General features: G+C 47.5%; 1 protein-coding gene across 1 annotated transcript in view; it reads left to right on the top strand.

The window, feature by feature from the left end:
• The window catches only part of TNRC18 (trinucleotide repeat containing 18), a 154,855-nt gene extending 134,837 nt beyond the window's left edge, over positions 1 to 20,018 (top strand). The window contains 9 exon segments of the mRNA XM_021008576.2: positions 2,678 to 2,795; positions 5,668 to 5,743; positions 6,496 to 6,604; positions 7,921 to 8,037; positions 8,753 to 8,917; positions 10,385 to 11,706; positions 13,444 to 13,680; positions 15,721 to 15,795; positions 17,533 to 20,018. Of these exon segments, the coding sequence (XP_020864235.1) occupies positions 2,678 to 2,795; positions 5,668 to 5,743; positions 6,496 to 6,604; positions 7,921 to 8,037; positions 8,753 to 8,917; positions 10,385 to 11,706; positions 13,444 to 13,680; positions 15,721 to 15,795; positions 17,533 to 17,739 (2,426 nt within the window). The 3' untranslated portion in view covers positions 17,740 to 20,018.
• Positions 20,019 to 20,364: the final 346 nt, after the last annotated feature.

Here is a 20,364-nt window from a genome sequence, read left to right as displayed (position 1 = left end):
CAAACTGGGGTGATTAAGAGCTTTTTGAGGAGAAACCCACTGAATTAAAAAGCCCTTGGGTGGTAGTTAATACAGCCTTCAGAACTCTAGGAAAGGTCTCTTCACTGCCTGTTGTTTGTTCTACCACACTCTGAGGGTGGAGGTTTGTGTGGGTTGGGGGGAAGGGAGAGTAGAAGACAGAAAGCTCCATCAACATTTCCCTTGATTTACCTGGAATGTATGGGTCCATCATGGCTGTCAGAAAGTCCCTACCACTCCTGGGTACTGAGGAGAAGTACAGGGACTACCCAGCCCCAGCTTTGTCCACAGGGAGTCAAGAGTCCATAAAAAGAACACCCACGTTGAGTGAGTGCAGGCTAAGTACATCAGCCACTAAGTCGAGTCAACAAGCATTTATTAAGCCCCCCCTAAGGTGCTATCACTGCTAAAAACCAAGACTGCAGAAAAGGCAAGAATGGGCTCTGCTCTCTAGGAGCTCACAGTCTAATGGTTGTGGTTGCCTTAGTGGATAGAGAACTGGCATTGGAGCCAGGAAGACCTCACTAGAAGGCCCACCTCTCCCACGTCTTGGCTAAGTGACCCTGGGCAAGACACTCAATCTCCCATTTCCCCAGCCAACTCTTTAAGGCTGTGAGTTGCAGAGGTGGCAGCCTGCATTGGTAGAGGGCATTTCATTATATGGCATTTCATCATCACCTGGACTTAGGGTCAGGAAGACCTGAGTTGAAATCTGCCTCCAGATAGATTAGCTGTGTGGTTCTGGGCAAGTCACTTCACTTCTGTTTGTCTCTAATCCCTCAACTGCAAAATGGAGGTAATAACAGCATCCACCTCCCAGGGTTATTGTAAGGGTCAAATGAGATAATATTTGCATTTCTTCCTTCCTTCCTTCCTTCCTTCCTTCCTTCCTTCCTTCCTTCCTTCCCTCCTTCCCTCCTTCCTTCCTTCCTTCCTTCCTTCCCTCCTTCCCTCCTTCCTTCCTTCCTTCCTTCCCTCCTTCCCTCCCTCCCTTCCCTCCCTCCCTCCTTCCTTCCTTCCCTCCCTCCTTCCTTCCTTCCTTCCTTCCCTCCCTCCTTCCTTCCTTCCTTCCTTCCTTCCTTCCCTCCCTCCCTCCTTCCTTTCTTCCTTCCTTCTTTCCTTCCTTCCTTCCTTCCCTCCTTCCTTCCTTCCCTCCCATTCAAGAACAAGAGAGAGAAGAAAGAGGAAATGATACTCCAGTTAGATGCTCAATAGAGGCTCTGATATAAGGAGCTGGGAACCTTTGGTTATAGTTTTTTGGATTATCTGTAGATATCAATTATCTTATTTCTAAGCAACAGAGAGCCATTACAGCATAGTGGTGGCCTAGGAGCCAGGGAGATGTGGGTTCAAATCCTTCCTCTGACATATGTTGGCTGTGTGACCCTGGAAAAATACTTAACCTCTCACTGCTCTAGGTCTTGCTCCCTTCATGCAAGGGACTATTTCAGTAGTTTGCTGGTCATTCTGTTCTCCCTGCCATAAATCTCTTCTCCTGGGGGCAGCTGGATGGCACAGAGCACTGGCCCTGGAGTCAGGAGAACCTGAGTTCAAATCCAGCTTCAGACAGTTACTAGGTGTGTGACCCTGGGCACGTCACTTAACCCCAACTGCCTCCCCACACCAAAAAAATCTCTTCACCCTTCTGAAGTCCTTCCTACACTTAGCTGCCAAAGTGATCTTCCTAAAGCATAGGTCTGATTACATCGCCTTCTATTCCTTAAGCTTCAGTGCCTCCCTGTCCTCTCCAGGACCAAATAAAAAATCCTGTGGCACTCAGAGCTCTTCATAACCTGCCCCTTCCATCCCCTATCCACCTTCCATCCCCCATACTCTGAGACACTGGCCTCAGCCTGCTCCTCCAAGGAGATTGTCCATATCCTGACTCCAGGCATTTTTCCTGGCTGGCCCCCATGCCTGGAGGGCTCTCCCTTCTCATCCCCGCCTGGCTTCTCATGTCCCAGCTAAAATGCCGCCTTCCACATGAAGCCTTTCCTGATCCTCCTTCCTACCAGGCCCTTTCCTCTGACTTTCCCCAGCATCTCTGCCTGTATCTTGTTGGTACCTGGCTGGGTGCATGTTGTCTCCCCTGCTGGCCTGGGAGCTTCTCTCTCTGTAGATATCATTGAAAACCACTTCTGAGAGCTCTAGACTCCTCCTGAAGGCTGTAAGTGGCAAAAATGCTGACCTGCGTGGGTTGGAGGCGTTTCCTCATCGGAGCGGTATCTAGATTAATGAAATCACAGGTCTAGCCCTTATCACCTAGGAATGCGTGGTACCCTCCCCCTTCTCCCCAGCATGGATAATTGGGAAGGGACTTTAGGAAACTATTTGATGTGTGTGAGTGTCCCTGGGGTGATTTTGCACAGTGTATAATCTTCGAAGATCAAATAGAACTAAGAACGGGAGAGAGAAAGTGAGCAAGGCCAGGGGTAGAGAAACTAGCTCAGAGAGCTCACTCTTTTTTGGGGCGGGGGAAGGAAAGTGAGAGGCCTCCTAATTGAGGTTCCCTGCATTCTGCTGAGTAGGAAGACTGCCATTCATCTGGTGACAAGTAATAAATCCTTCCTGGCCAGGCACCATTTCTCTGTGCTGACTCAGGCCCTTCTGATTGGGGAACAGGGTGCCTCATTCCTGCTGTCCCTTCCCTGTCCCACAGCTCCCCGATCCTGTATCATTGACAAGGATGAGCTGAAGGACGGACTGAGGGTCCTCATCCCCATGGATGACAAGCTGTTGTATGCTGGGCACGTGAAGACCGTGCACTCGCCTGACATGTGAGTCATGTGAGGGCTGGGCTGCTCCTGGACAAAGGGGGACTGAGAAGGGGGCTGGGGAAGTCACACTGCATCATCGCCCTTTGACACCATCCTAGGGCTGGAAGAAATCCCAGGCACATAGGGAAAACTGGGACCATGAAGAAAAACCTGCTGCATCAAGCTAAGACCTGCTGCTAGTTAGGCCCTCCAGGGGAGCCTGGTTGAGGCTTTTCAGATTTTCTGAAGGGCCTGAGGAAGCTCTCGTTGGCATTGATGAAAACCCTCTTAATATAGTTCATTACTGTAGACCAGCATCTAGTGAAGCCTATGAAACCCTTCTCAGAATCATGTTTTTAAATGCATAACAAAATGCATAGTGCCCAAAGGGCTATAAAAATGTGCATACCCTTTGATCCAGCAATACCACTTCTAGGGCTATATCCTAGAGAGGTCATACAAATGGTAAAAGGACTCACCTGTACAAAAATATTCATAGCAGCTCTTTTTGTGGTGGCAAAGAATTGGAAATTGAGAGGATGCCTATCCATTGGGGAATGGCTGAGCAAGTTGTGGTATATGAATGTAATGGAATACTATTGTGCTATAAGAAATGATGAGCAGGTGAATTTCAGAAAAGCCTGGAAAGACTTGTATGCTAGTCTGATGCTGAGTGAAGTGAGCAGAACCAGGAGAACATTGTACACAATAACAGCCACATTGTGCGATGACTAATATTAATAGACTTAACCCTTCTCAGCAATAAGAAGGTCTAAGACATCAAAAAAAGATGCGTAGGATTAGAAAGGAAACCAATTATTATGAAATAGAGTTATTAAAAGAAAAGCAAGCTCCTGAACCCCAGGTTAAGAACTCCTGATCTAGATTATGGCTTCATTTAGACTGAGGAGTCTCTGTGTAACTTATTAACCAGTGGCCCAGTTCCTCTCAACCACCACGTCCAACTTCATTCAGAAAATATTTGCTAATAGTGTTGACAGTAGTATGTACAGGGAGAGGGCAGTGAGAGGTGGAATGATGTAGTGGGTAGAGGAATGACCTAAGAGCCAGGAAGACTTGGTTTCAAATCCCCTCTCTAACATACTCTGGCTCCATGACCCTGGGCAAGTCATTAACTTCTGCCTCAGTTTTCTCATCTGTAAAATGGGGATAATAACAGCACCAAAGGATCAAATGAGATAAATAATTGTTAAATGCTCAGCACAGTACCTGGCATGGAGTAAGTGCTACATAAATGTTAGCTTAAGGGGTAGCTAGGTGGCACAGTGGATAGAGCACCGGCCCTGAAGTCAGAAGGACCTGAGTTCAAATCCGGTCTCAGACCAAACACTTAACACTTACTATCTGTGTGACCCTGGGCAAGTCACTTAACCCCAATTGCCTGTAAATAAATAAATGTTAGCTTATATATTTTTAGTATTATTATTATTAACATTTTCCCTGTCACTTTCTTAAGTCCAGATAATGCGCAAAACAACCAATTCTTGATGTGAAGCATTTCATGGTTAAGTAAGGAGTAAATGCTCACACTGAAAATTGAACCATCTAGTACCAACTGGCTTCAGCACAGTCCTTGCTGTCTTTATTCCTAGATCTCACCATCATAACACACTCATTCTATGTTGGAAATAGTCATTACCATTAGTAGTGCTAAGGGGTGACTGGAGCCAGGTTGGGGGGCTGGAGCTAAGGAATCCAGGTCCTTCCACAAGTTTGAAGAATCAAGTATAGCTCTTCTAGGCTGTGCTGTCAGCTTGAACCATTTTATTTTTATTATTTAAAATCTTATGATTTCTTTTTTCCTTTTAATATTGATTTTTTTCCCCATTAATAACAAAAGTTTGTTCTCTACCTCTGTCCCCCATAGAAGGGAGAGGAGGGACTCTTGAGACAAAAGTACATAGTCAGTCAAGCAAAACAAATTCCCAGATTGGCCACATCCAAAAATATGTCTTCTTCTGTCCCCCTGAGTCCAGCCTCTCTCTCTCTCTCTCTCTCTCTCTCTCTCTCTCTCTCTCTCTCTCTCTCAAGAGATGGCATAGTTCATCTTGGTCCTCTGGAATCATGTTTGGTCACTGTGTCAGTTCTCCAAAAAATAGTCTCCGGTACTCACATGATGGTGAGAAAAAGCAATGCAAAGACACTCTCAAGGTCTCTCTTAAGAATTTTGGAATGGAGTGTATGACATGGGAGACACTGGCACGGGACCGCCCAGCATAGCGTGCCCTCATCAGAGAAGGTGCTATGCTCTATGAGCAAAGCAGAATTGAAGTAGCTCAACAGAAATGCAAGATACACCAATCTAGAGAATCCGCATGTTCACATGGACTATTTGTGCCCAACCTGTGGTAGAGCATTGTATTACCTTTATTCCAAATATATACCTAACCAGTGCCAAAGAATTTAAAAAGAGCAGATCAGCAAACCAAACAACATATCAGCTGAGCCTGACACCTGTCTGGTATTCCACACACTCCTCCACTTATCCAAAGAAGAGAGGTGTCTCTTTCTAAAATTCTCTGGGAGGTTCCTCTGTTCTGTTGCTCTGATTCTCTCCCAAGTTCCATTAAAACACACCTACTTGGTGTAAGATAAGATAATGACACAAAGAGCAGAATTCGGAGATTAGTGGAATGGGGCATGGAAGAGAGAAAGGACTTCATTTAAGGCATCTCCCATGGTCATCATTTGACCCATCAGTGGCCATCAGAGAGGAAGTACCCTTCATTTCACAATTTCAGTGGAAGGAAGCTAGAGGAGAAGGGAGCCATGTCATAGGGAGGGAGGGTGTGGAAGGAAGTGAAAGAGGCTTTCAATGTGGATGATAATCAGTCTCCCAGTGGCTTGACACTTACCTGATCTGATGTTTTAGATACCGGGTGGTGGTGGAAGGAGAGAGGGGCAACCGGCCCCACATCTATTGTCTGGAGCAGCTCCTGCAGGAAGCGGTGAGTAAACACGACCTTTTCCTTTGGATTGGAGGACCTGGAGGAGAAGAGGAAGAAAGTTTAGGAGGGAAGACATAATAATCCTTCCATGGGATTCCAGTTTCAAGGAGAAATATAGAGAAGATTTAAGGCTTTCCATCTCCCCAATCCTTTGAGAGAAACATTGAGTTAGGATGAAGACCTGATCTCTCCTTGGCACCCCAGTTTTTTAAAATAAATTTTTATTGATATCTTTTGTTTTTCTATCACCTAAATTTCCCACTCTATCCCTTTCCCTTTCCTTTCCCTTCTCAGAGAGCCATTCTATATAACAGAATATTTTTTTAAAAAGGTAAAAAGTGGAAGGAGGGAAAATCAGCAAAACCTATCAGTGCATCCCAAAAATCTGATCTTCAAGGGAGGGGGGAGGTGGTACCCCAATTTTAAGGAGAAATACAAAAAAACCTGAAAAGATTTTCATCTACCCATTCCTTTGGAAGGATGGATTTTGGACACCCATGCCAGCAGGTGATTTTTTTCAGTCTCTGGGTGAGTCAGTAAGGGTTTTTTGATTTTTTCCCCATCACCATGAAGGGAACACCTGCTAATGTCAACTGATAACTCTCCAAAGAGTCTGGATCTGGGCTGGAAGCCAGTTGTGCAGCCCTGGTAAGGAAAAGCCCGAGGAATACTAGAGACAGACAGGGAGCATGGTTCTTTCAGGGTAGCCCGAGGAGACCCTAGTTTATTTACACTGTTGCCCCCTCCCACAGATCATAGATGTGAAGCCACCTTCAATTAGATTCTTGCCTGAGGGAACCAGGATTGCAGCTTATTGGAGCCAGCAGTATCGCTGTCTCTACCCTGGCACTGTGGTCCGAGGTAAGCCATTCCCCACCCATCATCTTGTCTGACCAGTTTTCTTAGTAATTTTGTGTCAGTGTCAGAAAAAAAGTTTTAAACTCTTGATTCAGTTCTGTCCTCATGATGTCCTCAGATCCACCTCCACGCTTCCCTGGCTTCTTTCAAGACTTAGTTCAAATCCCACTTTCTACAGGAGGCTTTTCCTGATCTTCTCTATCGCTTCTTTCTTCCCCATGACACTTTTCCATTTACATGCCTACTTATCCAAATAGTGTCTTCTCCGTTGGAATGAGATCTCCTTAAGGGTAGGGATCATGCTGCTCTTTTGGGAGGAGGGGGGAACATTCTTTGTATCCCCAGTGCTTAGTAGCGTAGTGCCTGGTGTAAAGGAAGATTTTGCTTATTGGTTGACTCATAGCATCCTGGGATAAAAATGAAGCATTGTCCTGCCTTCACAGACCCAGGATTCCACTGTTGCTCTTTCTTGTGCCAGAGGGGTGTGTATGTGTGTGTGTGTGTGTGTGTGTATAAGCTCAGGCTCCACTGGGCATGGTGTGTATGGGGAAGTGGAGGGTAGGTGTGTCTGTGTGTGGTCTGTGTGGTGTGTGTAGGCTCAATCTCTGTAGGCAGGGTATGTGGGGGGGTGCCTCTGTGTGGGGTGGTGTATGTATGTGTATGTGTGTCTATGGGCTCAGTCGCTGTGGCTGAGATGTGTATATGAGTGTGTGTGTGTGTGTGTGTGTGTGTGTGTGTGTGTATAAGCTCAGGCTCCACTGGGCATGGTGTGTATGGGGAAGTGGAGGGTAGGTGTGTCTGTGTGTGGTGTGTGTGTGTGTGTAGGCTCAATCTCTGTAGGCAGGGTATGTGGGGGGGTGTCTCTTTGTGTGTGGGGTGGTATATGTATGTGTATGTGTGTCTGTGGGCTCAGTCGCTGTGGCTGAGATGTGTGTATGAGTGTGTGTGTGTGTCTATGGGCTCTTAGTCTCTGTGGTTGAGGTGTATATAAGTGTGTGTGTGTTGTGTGTGTATAGGCTCAGTCTCTATGGACAGCGACTGAGCCCCTAGACACACATACACATATACCACCCCACACACAAAGAGGCACCCCCTGCCCACATACCCTGCCTACAGAGATTGAGCCTACACACACACACACACACACACACACACCCACACAGACCACGCACACACACACCTACCCTCCATTTCCCCATACACACCGTGCCCAACGGAGCCTGAGCTCATACACAGACACCCCTCTTCTACAATTTCAAGTGGACCAGTGTGAGGGTCCCTATAATGATGCCCTCTGCCTCTCCCCTCTCATCTGTCAGGGGCTCTGGACCTTGAGGAAGATGGGGATCTGATCACAGTAGAATTTGATGATGGGGACACCGGGAGGATTCCCTTATCTCACATCCGCCTCCTGCCACCAGACTACAAGATTCAGTGTAAGTGTGGGCAGAGGCCCTGGAGGCTGCGGGCCTGGGGTGTAACCCCCCTGGCCTGGGGCTGGACCATCAGCTGCTTCTCTGGGTAATGCCTTCCAGCAGACCTGTCTCAGAGTTGATCAGAGCTTCCTAAGCCCAATTCACTGTTTACCAGGCTTTTCTTCTGCAGGCTTCCTTCTGCCAGGAGGGAGTCCCAGGGAAGCACAGCGTGGACTTTGGTGACCTCTCTGGAAGTCACTTTCTATTTCTAGGTCTGACCTTAGATGAGGCCAGGCTAGTTCTGAAGCCCATTTACCCAAATCGAGAATCCTGCTGGCTCTATTCTCTTTCCCCTGGGGAGCCTAATGGCCACTGTGGTCCCTTTGTTTATCCTTCCTGAGAGCTGTAGGCAGTCTCAGCATACATCTTCATGAATGAGAAATAAAGAAATGGAGGGGATATTAGTCTGGGGATTTCCTGGGGTGGGGTAGATGTACATTTTAACAGGGGGATTCCCAGAACCTATCAAATGGTTAGAAAGTCCCTTTTTTCCCCACAGATGCCCATAAACCCCAAGCTTGCAGTGAGCTCCAGGTATAGGGAAGGCCGAGGACTAGCAGGAATGCTGAGGGGATCTAGAAGCTCCATGTGTGCACATGGAGGTGCCAGGGAGTAGACCCAGCCCATTGTGTTGTGGCTGGCAGCTTCTGAGCCTCTCCTGTACTGGCTTCCACAGGTGCAGAGCCCTCCCCTGCCCTCCTCGTGCCCAGTGCCAAACGCCGAAGCCGAAAATCCAGCAAGGATGCTGGAGAAGGAAAAGAGGCCAGCTCCCTGGGGTCAGAGGAATCTGGAGCTAAGGGCAAAGGTCGTGGGCGGAAACCAAGCACCAAGGGCAAAGGTGGTAAGTTGGACCTGGAGGCCCCAAACTTTGTGCTCTGAGTTCTCCTGCTTCCCCAGAGTGAAAATTCTTCAAGGTGACTCTTCCTTACCCTCTGATCACAAGATCATAGATCTCATAATAGCAGCGTGTATATAGCATCTTAAAGATAGCAAAATGCTTTACAAATATTATCTCTTTCGATCCTCACAACAACCCTGTGAAATAGGTGCTATTATTATCCCTATTTTACAGATGAGGAAACTGAGGCTGAAAGGTAAAGTGGTTTGTCTGAGTCCCCATAGCTAGTACGTTTCTATGGCAAGATTTGAATTTGGGCATTCCTGACTCTTAGATTAGTGTTCTGTCTCCTGGACCACCTAGCTTCCTCTACAGCTAGAAGGGACCACAGAGAGCCTCCAATCTAATCTACCCATTTTACAGATGAAGAAACTTGAGGCCCAGAGCAGTTCCATGACTGGCCTGTGTCAGAGGATCATAGATCTAAGGGCAGAAGGAAGCTCAGAGGCCATGCTGTTCAACCCCCTCATTTGTAACCATGAGCAAACTGAAAACCTTCCAGTCTTGAACAGCCACTACACATTACAGCCTTCCCTCCAAAGTCCATTTGAATCGATCTGTTTTGAAGTCAGGGTCTGGCCTTAACACTGCTTTCTTGGATAGCAGGTACACTGCCATGCCTTGTGTCTTTCATGCCCCTTGAGGAGAAAAGATTGGGAGGGAGCCCACATCTTAACCTCCCAAAGAAGCTAACTCCCCTTGGGGCATGAGTGATCTAGAACCTTAGGCATAAATGGAGGCCAAATGGGGCTGGGGGGACATAAATGGAGGCCAAGAAGGCCTGGGGTATCATTTACTTTTAAGTAGGAGAAGCAGCTGTGCCCTCTCATTGCACACTCCCTGGGCCCTCAGTTGGCAACAGAACCTTGGGCTGGGTGGACCCATGAGTTTGATCCAGCATGACAGACTCCTTTGCTTTTCTGACTTTTCATCTCCAGAAATCAGAAATCAGACTCATCTTCCTCTCCCCTCTTGCTTCTTTTCCATTCAGCTATCGTGCTGATTTCAGTTAGGTCACTGGGAGAATAAGTCAAGATATTAGCAGTGCCCAAATAGGGAGAAGGCTGTTGAGGAATCCCATTAACAGTTATTTACGTGGAAAAGAGCTTTCCAAGTATTGCTGGAGAAACCTCTTTGAAACCCCCCTCACCCCCCAATGAGCCATGTTGCCAGGTGGCTGGGGGGCAACTTAGGGTCCCACATTGGCTTGGAGATTTCAGACTTGGCTGAGTAAGCCAGGGTAGCAGCTGGTGTGGCAGCTGGGGCTAGGCTTCAGAGCACTGAACTGTATCCCTGTGGCTGATGGAGATCCCCATTAAAGGAAGCCCCAGTTATAAATGCCCTCTGCGTTTAATGTGTGCCCTTCTCTCCCTGGGCCCTTTAGCATGTCTGTTTTCTGCCCCTTTCCAGAAGAGGCGAGTCTCCCAGAAGAGGTGGCCCAGGCTGACCCTTCTCCAGCTGCCTCTTTGACCCAGGAGAAGCCAAGCAGCCTGGGCAGGCCGGGCACCAAGAACTCCAAGAAGAATGCACCGGGGCTCGCTGAGGAGAAGCGGAGCAAAGCAGCCAAGTTGAGAATGCCCCCCAAGCTGCACGGCCCAGCGCCACCCCCTTTCCAGACACCCACGTTCAGTAATGCGTTGGCCCCAGAGGTGTATGGGGAGCTGACAGCTTTCAGCGGGGCTGACAGCCCCTCCTCGGGGAGGTCGAAAGCAAAGAAGAGCAGGGTGGCAGAGGAGGCGGCTGAGTTTGGCCCAGCCTCCAAGGGCTCAAGGAGGCCAGCAGAGAGTGAGGTCCTCATCAAGCTGGACCACGAAGGGGTGACCTCCCCTAAGAGCAAGAAGACAAAGGAGGCCATGATGTTGTTGGAGGACTCGGGCCTGAGCAGCCGAAGGGAGAGCAAGAACCATGTGGGATTGGGCGGCTACTCTTCCCTGGGCGGCGGTGGCGAGGCCAAGGCCAAGAGTGCTCGGGGGAAGGCCCCTGAAGAGGACTCTTTGGCGCCCAGTTTTGCAGGCAAGTTTGATGGCTCCGGGGACCCGCTGACCACCACAGAGAAGGACAAGGGAGATGCAGAGGCTGCCGAAGCAGCAGAAGAGTCAGAGAGCAGCAGCAGCAGCAGCAGCAGCAGCAGCAGTTCAGAGACCGAAGGGGAAGAGGAGGGAGACAAGAACGGAGGGGATGCCCGTGGGGAGGACAGCAGCTCCTCCAGTTCCCGGGCCTCCAGCCCAATGTCTTCATCCAATTCCTCCTCCTCCTCTTCTTCCTCCTCCTCCAGCAGCAGTTCCTCCTCCTCCTCTTCTTCCTCTTCTTCCTCCTCCTCCTCCTCCTCTTCCTCCACCTCTTCCAGCTCCAGCTCCTCGTCTTCCTCCTCCTCCACGACAGATGAAGATTCCTCCTGCAGTTCGGATGACGAGGCTACTGAGGAGGCCCAGGCCGGCCCTTCCTCTGTCCAGCCAGACCTCCCTCCGAAGGCTGCCAAGCAGGCGGGGAAATCTCAGACCTCCTCCCACCCACCGGGCAAGAAGCAGCCTCAGCAGCCACCAGCCACTCAGGCCCAGAAGGCGCAGCCTGGGGGCAGCAAGAGCCGCCCCAAAAAGCGTGAGGGGATCCACCTGCCCACAACCAAGGAGCTGGCCAAGCGACAGAGGCTGCCGTCTGTGGAGAACAGGCCCAAAATCGCCGCCTTCCTCCCAGCCAGGCAGCTGTGGAAGTGGTTCGGGAAACCCACTCAGGTAATGAGCCTCTCAGCCCAGCTCCTGTCTGTTGGTGCCCTGTCCCTGGATCTCATTGGTCATTGTGAAGGAGGGGCATCCTACAGAGCATCCATAATAAGTAAATAATAACAAAGATATTATTATGTACTCTATTGAAAGGAAGGAAGGAAGGAAGAAAGAGAGAGAGAGAAAGAAAGAAAGAAAAGAAAGAAAGAGCTTTATAGAGCCCTCTTCATAGGTTATCTTTTTTGGTCCTCATGATAACCCTGTGAGGTACGTCCTCCATATGAGGGTCACAGAAATTAAGTGATTTGCCCATGAAACATAGCTCAGCAGTGAGACCTCTGGTCTAATTGACTCCAAGCTTAGCTCCCTAATCACTGTACCACTTTACTCCAAATAGACCAATATAAGAAAACCCAGAATGGATCTTAGAGGTCATCTAGTACAACCACCTCATTTTATAGCTAAGGGGACTGAGGTCCAGAGAGGTGGAGAGACACAGGGTTGTGAAGGTAGTGGTGTCAGAGGTGGGATTTGACTCCTGACTCAGATCCACGTCATGCAAAGCAATAAATTAAAAGATGATCCTAACGCGTTGCCAAAAGGTTCAGCTAGAGTTTTTCCTCGAAATAGTAGATTCCTCTAGTGCAGCTAAGATGATTCAATTAACAACAGTTCCAGTTTACACACAATTTCACAGATCCATTTATTGTGAAAAGCAGAGTCCAGTCACCCCATAGGAGTGTCTTCGTGGCTTCTCCTCCATGTGGAAGGTCCACAGACTGTGCATTGAAGGTCATCCCTGTCCCATTGTAGTCAATGAGCAAGAAATGAGCTGCAAAGCTAGCCACTGAGCCATCCATCCTCCCCACTCACCTAATGGATGGATATACCTTTATGTCCACCTTTCCAGTCCCAGGACCATGTTAACTAATCCCTTCCTAACATGGCTGGCTTTCTTTTCCTTTTTTCCTTTTTTTTTTTTCCCCCCTAAAAGAAGCTAATAGTCCCAAGGGAGTTTGGCCCTGGCCCGTTAAAACAAGACTCTTATTGCCATCTGGGAGTCAACCTAACTGCAGGCCTTGGCCTGAGCTCCCTTTGCCAAATCAGATGGTGTAGCCTAATCCGCCATCCTCCAGATAACAGTAACCATAACACTGTTTTAGAATCATATTTTACTCTTCTTTTAGCCACAGAGCCGAAAGGAATTTCTCATTTATCCTGGCAACCAAAGTATGGGTGGGAGTGGAGAATGTGAATCCCATCTTACAGACAGGGTAACTGAGACGCAGAGGCCTTGTTCCCAAGACTTAAAGCATTCAGTCCAGGCCTTCCCTGTAACCAGGGAGTCTTAGCATTTTTGTGTGTAATGGACTCCTTTTGGTAGTCTGGTAAAACCTTATGGACCACTTCTCACATTAGTGTTTTTAATGTTTTGGCTTACAAAGGAAACCATTTATATTGAAAAAAAATTGTCAAAACGCTTAAAAAAAGATATAACTTTACAGAGCCTAGTTTAAGAATCCCTACCGTAGACCATGACTTAAGATAAGCATTGAGACAACTGCCTGTAAATTCCTGGAAGGCAAGGATTGTGACTTCTGTTTTGGGATCCCTAGCACTTATCGCAATGCCTGAGGTGCTTAATAAATTCTTGGGGGTGGAGCAGTGCCCTCCCCTACATACATTCAAGTGCGAGCATGCACATGGATACATGTATAGACTTGACCTAGTATTTTTGGCTTTCCACAGAGGCGGGGCATGAAAGGCAAGGCCAGGAAGCTCTTTTACAAAGCCATTGTCCGAGGTAAGGAGATAATCCGGATTGGCGACTGCGCAGTCTTCCTGTCGGCTGGCCGGCCCAACCTGCCGTACATTGGTCGCATCCAGAGCATGTGGGAGTCATGGGGGAACAACATGGTGGTGAGAGTCAAGTGGTTCTACCATCCTGAGGAGACCAACCCCGGCAAAAAGCTCAATGAAGGCAAGGTAAGTGGTAGGGTCCCCAAGCTAGCAAGAACAACGTCCCTCAGGAGCTAAAGTTCTGGTCCCCCCAAAATAGCCAGCAGATACTATTGAAGTGTGCTAAGCTCTAGGAAAAACTGCAGTTGCTTGGACCCTGTCCTCAAGGTATTCACAGTTATCTTTGTCCTTGGTGGGGAACAGGAAATGTTTCCAAAGAAGTAAGAGGCCAAGCCAACCAACATCTTCCATAGCGATACCAGATTTGTAGGAAATCCAGGTGGCAAGGTCCATCTTGAGGAATTCCGGGGCAGCTAGGTGGTGTAGTGGATAGAGCACTGTTCCAGGAATCAGGAGGATCTGAGTTCAAATCCGACCTTGGGCAAGTCACTTAACACCAGTTGCCTCACCAAAAAAGAAAAAGAAAAAACAAAAAGAAATTCCCACTTCATCTTCTGGGTGCCTGAGTTCTGGTGGGTGGTCTGTTCCTGTAATGTTAGTCTTTATGCCATGGGTTCTTAACGTTTTTTTGTGCTGCAAACCCTTTTGGCAATCTGGTAAAGCCTATGGACCCTTCTCAGAATCATGAGTTATCCTAGGATAAAAGGAAATAATGTTTGTAAAGAGTTTTGCAGGCCTTAAAGCATTATGTAAATTATAGCTATTATCATTATTAAATGTATACACTAAAATTCATAGGATTACAAGAATAACCAATTATATTGAAATACAGTTGTCAAGATTATTTTTTAAAAAATTCATAGACCCCAGCTTAAAAACTTACCCTGCTTTATGTTCTCCTGAGGGACACTGTTTTCAAGTGAAGAGAGAGGGCCTCAGGGTCAGGAAGTCCTGGGGTTGCTCCCTGCCTCTGACACCAATCTCTTAACCTCCTGGAGACCCGGGCACCTTTCGGAGATTCTGGAGGTGCAGCGTTGGGTGCCACCTGCCTTGGCAGGGGAATTCCCCACCCCAGTGAAGTCACAGGTCTGATCTGAAATAAAATACTTTGCAGCATCAGTGCTTTAACTTCTGGCCTGAATTCATCATTCACTTGTGGTGTTCAGTGAATTACAGTTGGGCTCTTTGGTTCTGGAGAGGTTGTCTTTGCTATTTAAATGGACATGGATGGTGTAGGTCATTGGTTCTTAACTTCAGGTCTTCAAATTTATTTATTTATCTAGGCAATTGAGGTTAAGTGACGCCCAGAGTCACACAGCTAGTAAGTGTCTGAGTCTGGATTTGAACTTAGATCTTCTTGACTACAGGGCCAGTTCTCTTTCCCCTGTGCCATCTAGTCACCTGTGTTTGAATTAATTTAAAAAAAATATTTTGATAACTATTTCAATATAATAGTTTTCCTTTGTAATCTTATATATGTGTGTGTGTGCATACATGTCTATATCTGTATCTATCTATCTATATATAATTTTTGCATTTAAAAGCCTTCTGGAGGCAGCTAGGTGGCACAGTGGATAGAGCACCGGCCCTGGATTCAGGAGGACCTGAGTTCCAATCTAGGCTCAGACACTTGACACTTACTAGCTATGTGACCCTGGGCAAGTTACTTAACCCCATTGCCTAGGCCCCCCCCCCCAAAAAAAAGCCTTCAGACTCCATCAGATTGCCAGAGGGATCTGTGACACAGAAAAAGAGTTAAGAACCCCTGCTGTAGGTTGTCCGTTGGATTATTTGTGGGTGTGTGTGTGTGGGTGATAACGATTGGTGAGCCACCGCTTTCACTGGGGCATCTTCTAGACATGGGAGGGTAATGTGTCTTCAGTGCCTTCCTGGCACCTTTGTTGTTGCCCTAGATATGCCCCAGTATGCCCCAGTTAGCATGTTGAAGCCTGTAAAGAGTCCAGATCTAGGTCTGTTGACCAAGGTGCCTCAGAAATAGGAATCAACTCAAGAGTGACCATCAAGGTAGAGCAATTTGTACCTGACGTGGCTGGAGCTGCCCAACGCTTCTGGATCCCTGGGGCTGGGTGGAGGGAGCAGCCTTGGGACATTATCTGTGTTCAGGGTTGCTCACTGATTTCTTCTTGTCCCTGCTTTGGGAAACAGCGCTGGGATCAGAAGTCAGGGAGGAGTGTCCCCACAGCCCTGCAGACCTCTAGCCAGAGGAAGGACTTCATGGAGGTAGGTAGATGGACGTGACAAATCCAGATCTCCTCCTCCAGAGGGCTGGCTCCCGGGCTCATAGCATCTGGTGTGGGAGGGACAGGGAATGAATGGCTTGATTTGTAGTAACACAGCTGGATAGCCAGCTCCTTCTTGAGAGAGGTGATAGAATTTAGAGATGAAGGGATGTTAGGGGTAGAACTCAAACCCAGGTCTTCTGACTCATGGGATCGTAGATTTAGAGATGAAAGCAAACTTTAACAGTCACCTTAGTCCAGCTTCTTCATTTTACAGATAAGGAAACTGAGTCTCACAGGTTAAGTGTCCTCTCCAGGCTCAGCTAGCTAATATGTGTTAGAAGTAGAATTTCAACACAGGTAATTCCAGACTGCAAGTGTAACGTTTTATCCACTTAAGCCACTCTGCTGAAAACCAGAGAGGTATAGGACTCATTCACATTGAAAACGCAGTTAGTGGCAGAGCCAGGACTAGAAGCAGGGGTGGGCTGGAGCGAACTCAAACCAGCTTGGAAGAGATGATTGTTCAGTTTTCAGCATGAGCATTTATACCTCGGAAATCAGCAAACGCGACAAACCAGGGCTGGATGTATTGTTTAAGAAAGTGATGAAAGAAAAAAAAAGGAAAAAAAGTGATAGAGAAGATATTAATGATGTAGTTTAAACTTAAAAGTGTCCTGTGAACAGTTTTCTTTTTTTTTCCCTCCCTGAAGAGCCAGTTTTTCAACACTCACCAGCATACTACTCACTAAGTCTTCTGACAGTAATGAAAAGGGACCCACGCTTTTCTGACAGCATCAGGTTGCTTCTCCAGAGCCAGATGCCTTCTTAAAGATACCTTGTGCCCTCCCTGGCTTCCTTCTTAGGAGAGCCTGAGTTCAAAATCTTTTTTTTTAATTAATTTTTTTTGATTTATCAACTGAGTTCAAATCTGATCTCAGGGATTTGTTAGCTGTGTGACTCTGAGCAAATCATTGAACCTTTATTTGCCTCAGTTTCTTCATCTTTAAAATCGGAATAATAGCACCACCTACCTCCCAGGGTTGCTATGAGGATAAAATGAGACCATGTTTCTAAAGTATTTTGCAAACCTTAAAAGTGCATTATAAATATTTGTTGTTATTCTCCTCTCAGGTGGTCCTTCCATTCAGAGCAGTCACATTGGTTGAGGCCTCTTTTAAGCCAGGCATTTTTGGATTGATAGCAGAAGTAAATTAGGAGACTTCTTTACTTTACAGAAAGATTCACTAGAAAATTTCTTCCACATCACCAGCCTAACCTCAGGAGGCTTGAAGTAGGATTGATTTTGCAGAATTCAGTTTATGTAGCTACTTTTGGGGAACCTCCCTATAGTGAAAAGTGAGGCACACCAGAACAAATGGCTTTTGAAGTACCAGGCTAAGGTGGCTCATCATGAGGCAGGAAAGTAGATAGAATGCTGGATTTAGAGTCAGGAAGACCTGAGTTCAAATCCTTCCTCAGGCACTTACTAGGTATATGACCTCAGGCAAAACACTTAACTCTTTTGGGACTCAGTTTCTTCATCTGTAAAATGAGGATAATAATAGTGCTTACCTCACAGGGTTGTGGTGAGGGTAATGTGAGCTAACACAGTGTAAATCACTTTTCAAACCTTAAAGTTCTATGTAAATGCTAGCTACCATCATCATTATCACTAGGTAGGGTTAGGGCGATATTCTTCATAAACCTTAACCTTTCTTCCCTCGTTCCCCACCAGCGGGCCCTGTACCAGTCATCACACGTTGATGAGAATGATGTTCAGACTGTCTCCCATAAGTGTCTCGTTGTTGGCCTGGACCAGTATGAGCAGATGCTGAAGACCAAGAAATACCAAGACAGCGAGGACCTGTATTACCTGGCAGGGACCTATGAGCCCACCACTGGCATGATTTTTAACACAGATGGAGTCCCAGTCATCTGCTGAGTCGCTGAGAAAGGGGGAGAGATCCTAGCCAGCCCAAGGAGGATCTCTCTTCACCCAGGACAGAGGGATCAGAAGAGGATAGAAAAACAGAGAGAGTGAGAGAGAGAGAGAGAGTTACATAGACGACATGATTGTTTATTTTACTAGCCTAACCTCTGAGTCGTTGGGTGGGGGGAATCACATAGGGACAGCAAATGCTCAGAGAAAGAGACTGCAGATGCCTTCGAGACAGCGCCAAGGACAGACTCTCCCCCCTAACCCCCTACTCCCCTTGCCGGCCCCGTCACCCGGCTGCCCGCATAGAAAGGGCTCATGACCAGCTGCCTTCACCTCCCCTGGGTAAAAAAGGGGGGAGATTCTCATGATCACTGCCACGGCGAGGGAGACTCTGTGTGTGTGTGCGTGTGTGAGAGTGTGTGTGTGTGTGTGTGTGTGAGAGAGAGAGTTTGTGTGTGTGTGTGTGTGTGTGTCTCCAGCCTCCATTCAGAATCCTGAGGTGCCCTTGGCTGGGGACACGGGAGAACCATCAGGGTGTGTATATATATATATATATATATATATATATATATATATATATATACACATATATATGGCTGATGCTCCCTCACCCTCCCAGTTGTCCTGGATGGAGAGGGAAGCCCAGCTTCTCCTGAGCACCTTGGACTTGCTTGGCTATCAGGGCAGACAGTAGGTGGGCTTTTCACTCCGACTGCTGCGACAGTGCTTTAGGAATGTCAAGCTGTCTTTGGCAGTGGTCTGGGCGGCAGCAGAAGGAACTCAAGAGGGGAGGGCCCTTACAATTCATGTTTTATCACAGATCGACAAGGTACAGGATCTCTGGGTGGCAGAAGGCAAGGGAGAGGGAAAGGGTTTTAAAGGAGCCAAAATGGCCTGGATTCAGGATCTGAACTGCATGAGAACTCTTTCCAACCTTTCCAAGGAAATTCCCAAATCCGGATCTACTTGTGGGTGGAGAGATCTGTTTCCCAAACTCAGAGCTGGCCTGGCTCCCAGGCAGTGCCGTTGGGAGACTTATGCCCAGAAGAACAAGCCAGAGGGGAATCAGATACCAGCATCCCTCTCCTCAGCCTGCTTATCACCAACCAAGGAAGGTGACTGGGGATGGTGTGTTTGATCCCAAGCAGGCTCTCCCAATCCCTGTTTGAAAGCTGCATCTCTGCCTCTTGCTATACTGCTCTACCAACCCTAAAGATGAAGCTCCAATGGCCTGTCTGTTCATGGAGAATTCCCAGCTGCCCCACAAGGCCTGTCCAATCAGCAGGCTTGAAGGGATCATGACAAAAAAAAAAAGCCAGAAGTGTCTGGGGCCCACACCCTTGCACTCAGAAGGGGGTGCACCGATCCCTGCTTGGGGCACCCCATCCTGAGCCCCCCTCGCTCTAAGGATGGCCAAGGGTAATTCCTCACACTCCTGAGAGCATAGCTCCCAAGGATGGATTTTGGACTCATCTGCAATGGCACTTGGGGCAGGTCCTCGGGAGGGGAAGAGATGAGGGGCAAGCCCACCTTGCAGTGCTCACACTACGAAGAACCACAAATGGTGCTGAAATTGTTACCCCCTCACTCGCCCCCACACCCCCAGTCCCTCTCCCAAATCAGGGCTCCCCAAGAGCCTCGAGGAGAATGCTGTTTCTTAACCTGTACAGTTTTAATGTACCGAAAAGACTCTCTAGCCCCCCTGTATCATACGTCTTTAAATGGATTCCACTTTTTAATTATATATATAAATATAAATATATATAAATATATATATAAATATAAACTTTTTAAAACTGTGAAAAAAAAGTTATGGAATTATAAAGTGAACACGGTCTGACGTTTAGAATATTATTTTTTATTTCCTGTTGGATTGTGATTGTAAAGCATTGGGCTCATGCACCACACTTCCACGCACACCCCCTCCCCTCCCCTGCCCCACCCCGTCCCTTAGGCCTAAAGTGTACTGTACTCACCCCGAAAGACTGTGTGCGGACATAGGGAGAAGAGAAGCCTGAAAGCGAGCGAGAGTGATCGGCCGACCGATGGAGCACGCGTACCTGTGCCCAACAGAAAGCACTTATCTGCCCCAGCGCCTTCTAGGAAAACACAAGGGTTTGTCCAGACAATCGAGAGGGAAGGAAAGCCAGACTTTGGTTTTGTTTTGGGGGGACTTTTTTTTGTTTCTGATTTTTTTTTTTGCAATTTTGTTTGTTGGCGAATTCTGTGTGATCTTTTTTCATAAAAAAAAAAAAGATTCAACTGAAAAAAAAAAACCCCAACCAACTGTTTTCTGGCCTGGTTTTTCCTGAGGAAAGAATGTACTGCTGGTTCCACTTAGTGGGGTAGAGAGGGGATTTGTGATGGAAGGAGGACTGAGTGTTCGTGTTGTCTTCATAGGGGACAGAGCCCCTTGATGTCCAGCCTGGGTGGCGGTAAGGGATCTTGTCTGAAACCTTGGCCTCAATCGTGGCTATCAGAGGAGCTGGAATTCCTGATCTGGCAAAGGCCAAGGTGACTCTCCCATCTGACACTGAAACCAGTATGGGGCAGTGCACTCACAGCTGAAGGAAAAAAGTGAGAATCACCTTTTTGAATGGGATGTCAGATGGGTCGGTGAAAGGGGGA

Source organism: Phascolarctos cinereus, unplaced genomic scaffold, assembly GCF_003287225.1.
Source record: "Phascolarctos cinereus isolate Bilbo 61053 unplaced genomic scaffold, phaCin_HiC Scaffold_4;HRSCAF=312, whole genome shotgun sequence".
Classification (NCBI taxonomy): domain Eukaryota; kingdom Metazoa; phylum Chordata; class Mammalia; order Diprotodontia; family Phascolarctidae; genus Phascolarctos; species Phascolarctos cinereus.
This window is presented reverse-complemented; position numbering and strand designations above follow the sequence as displayed.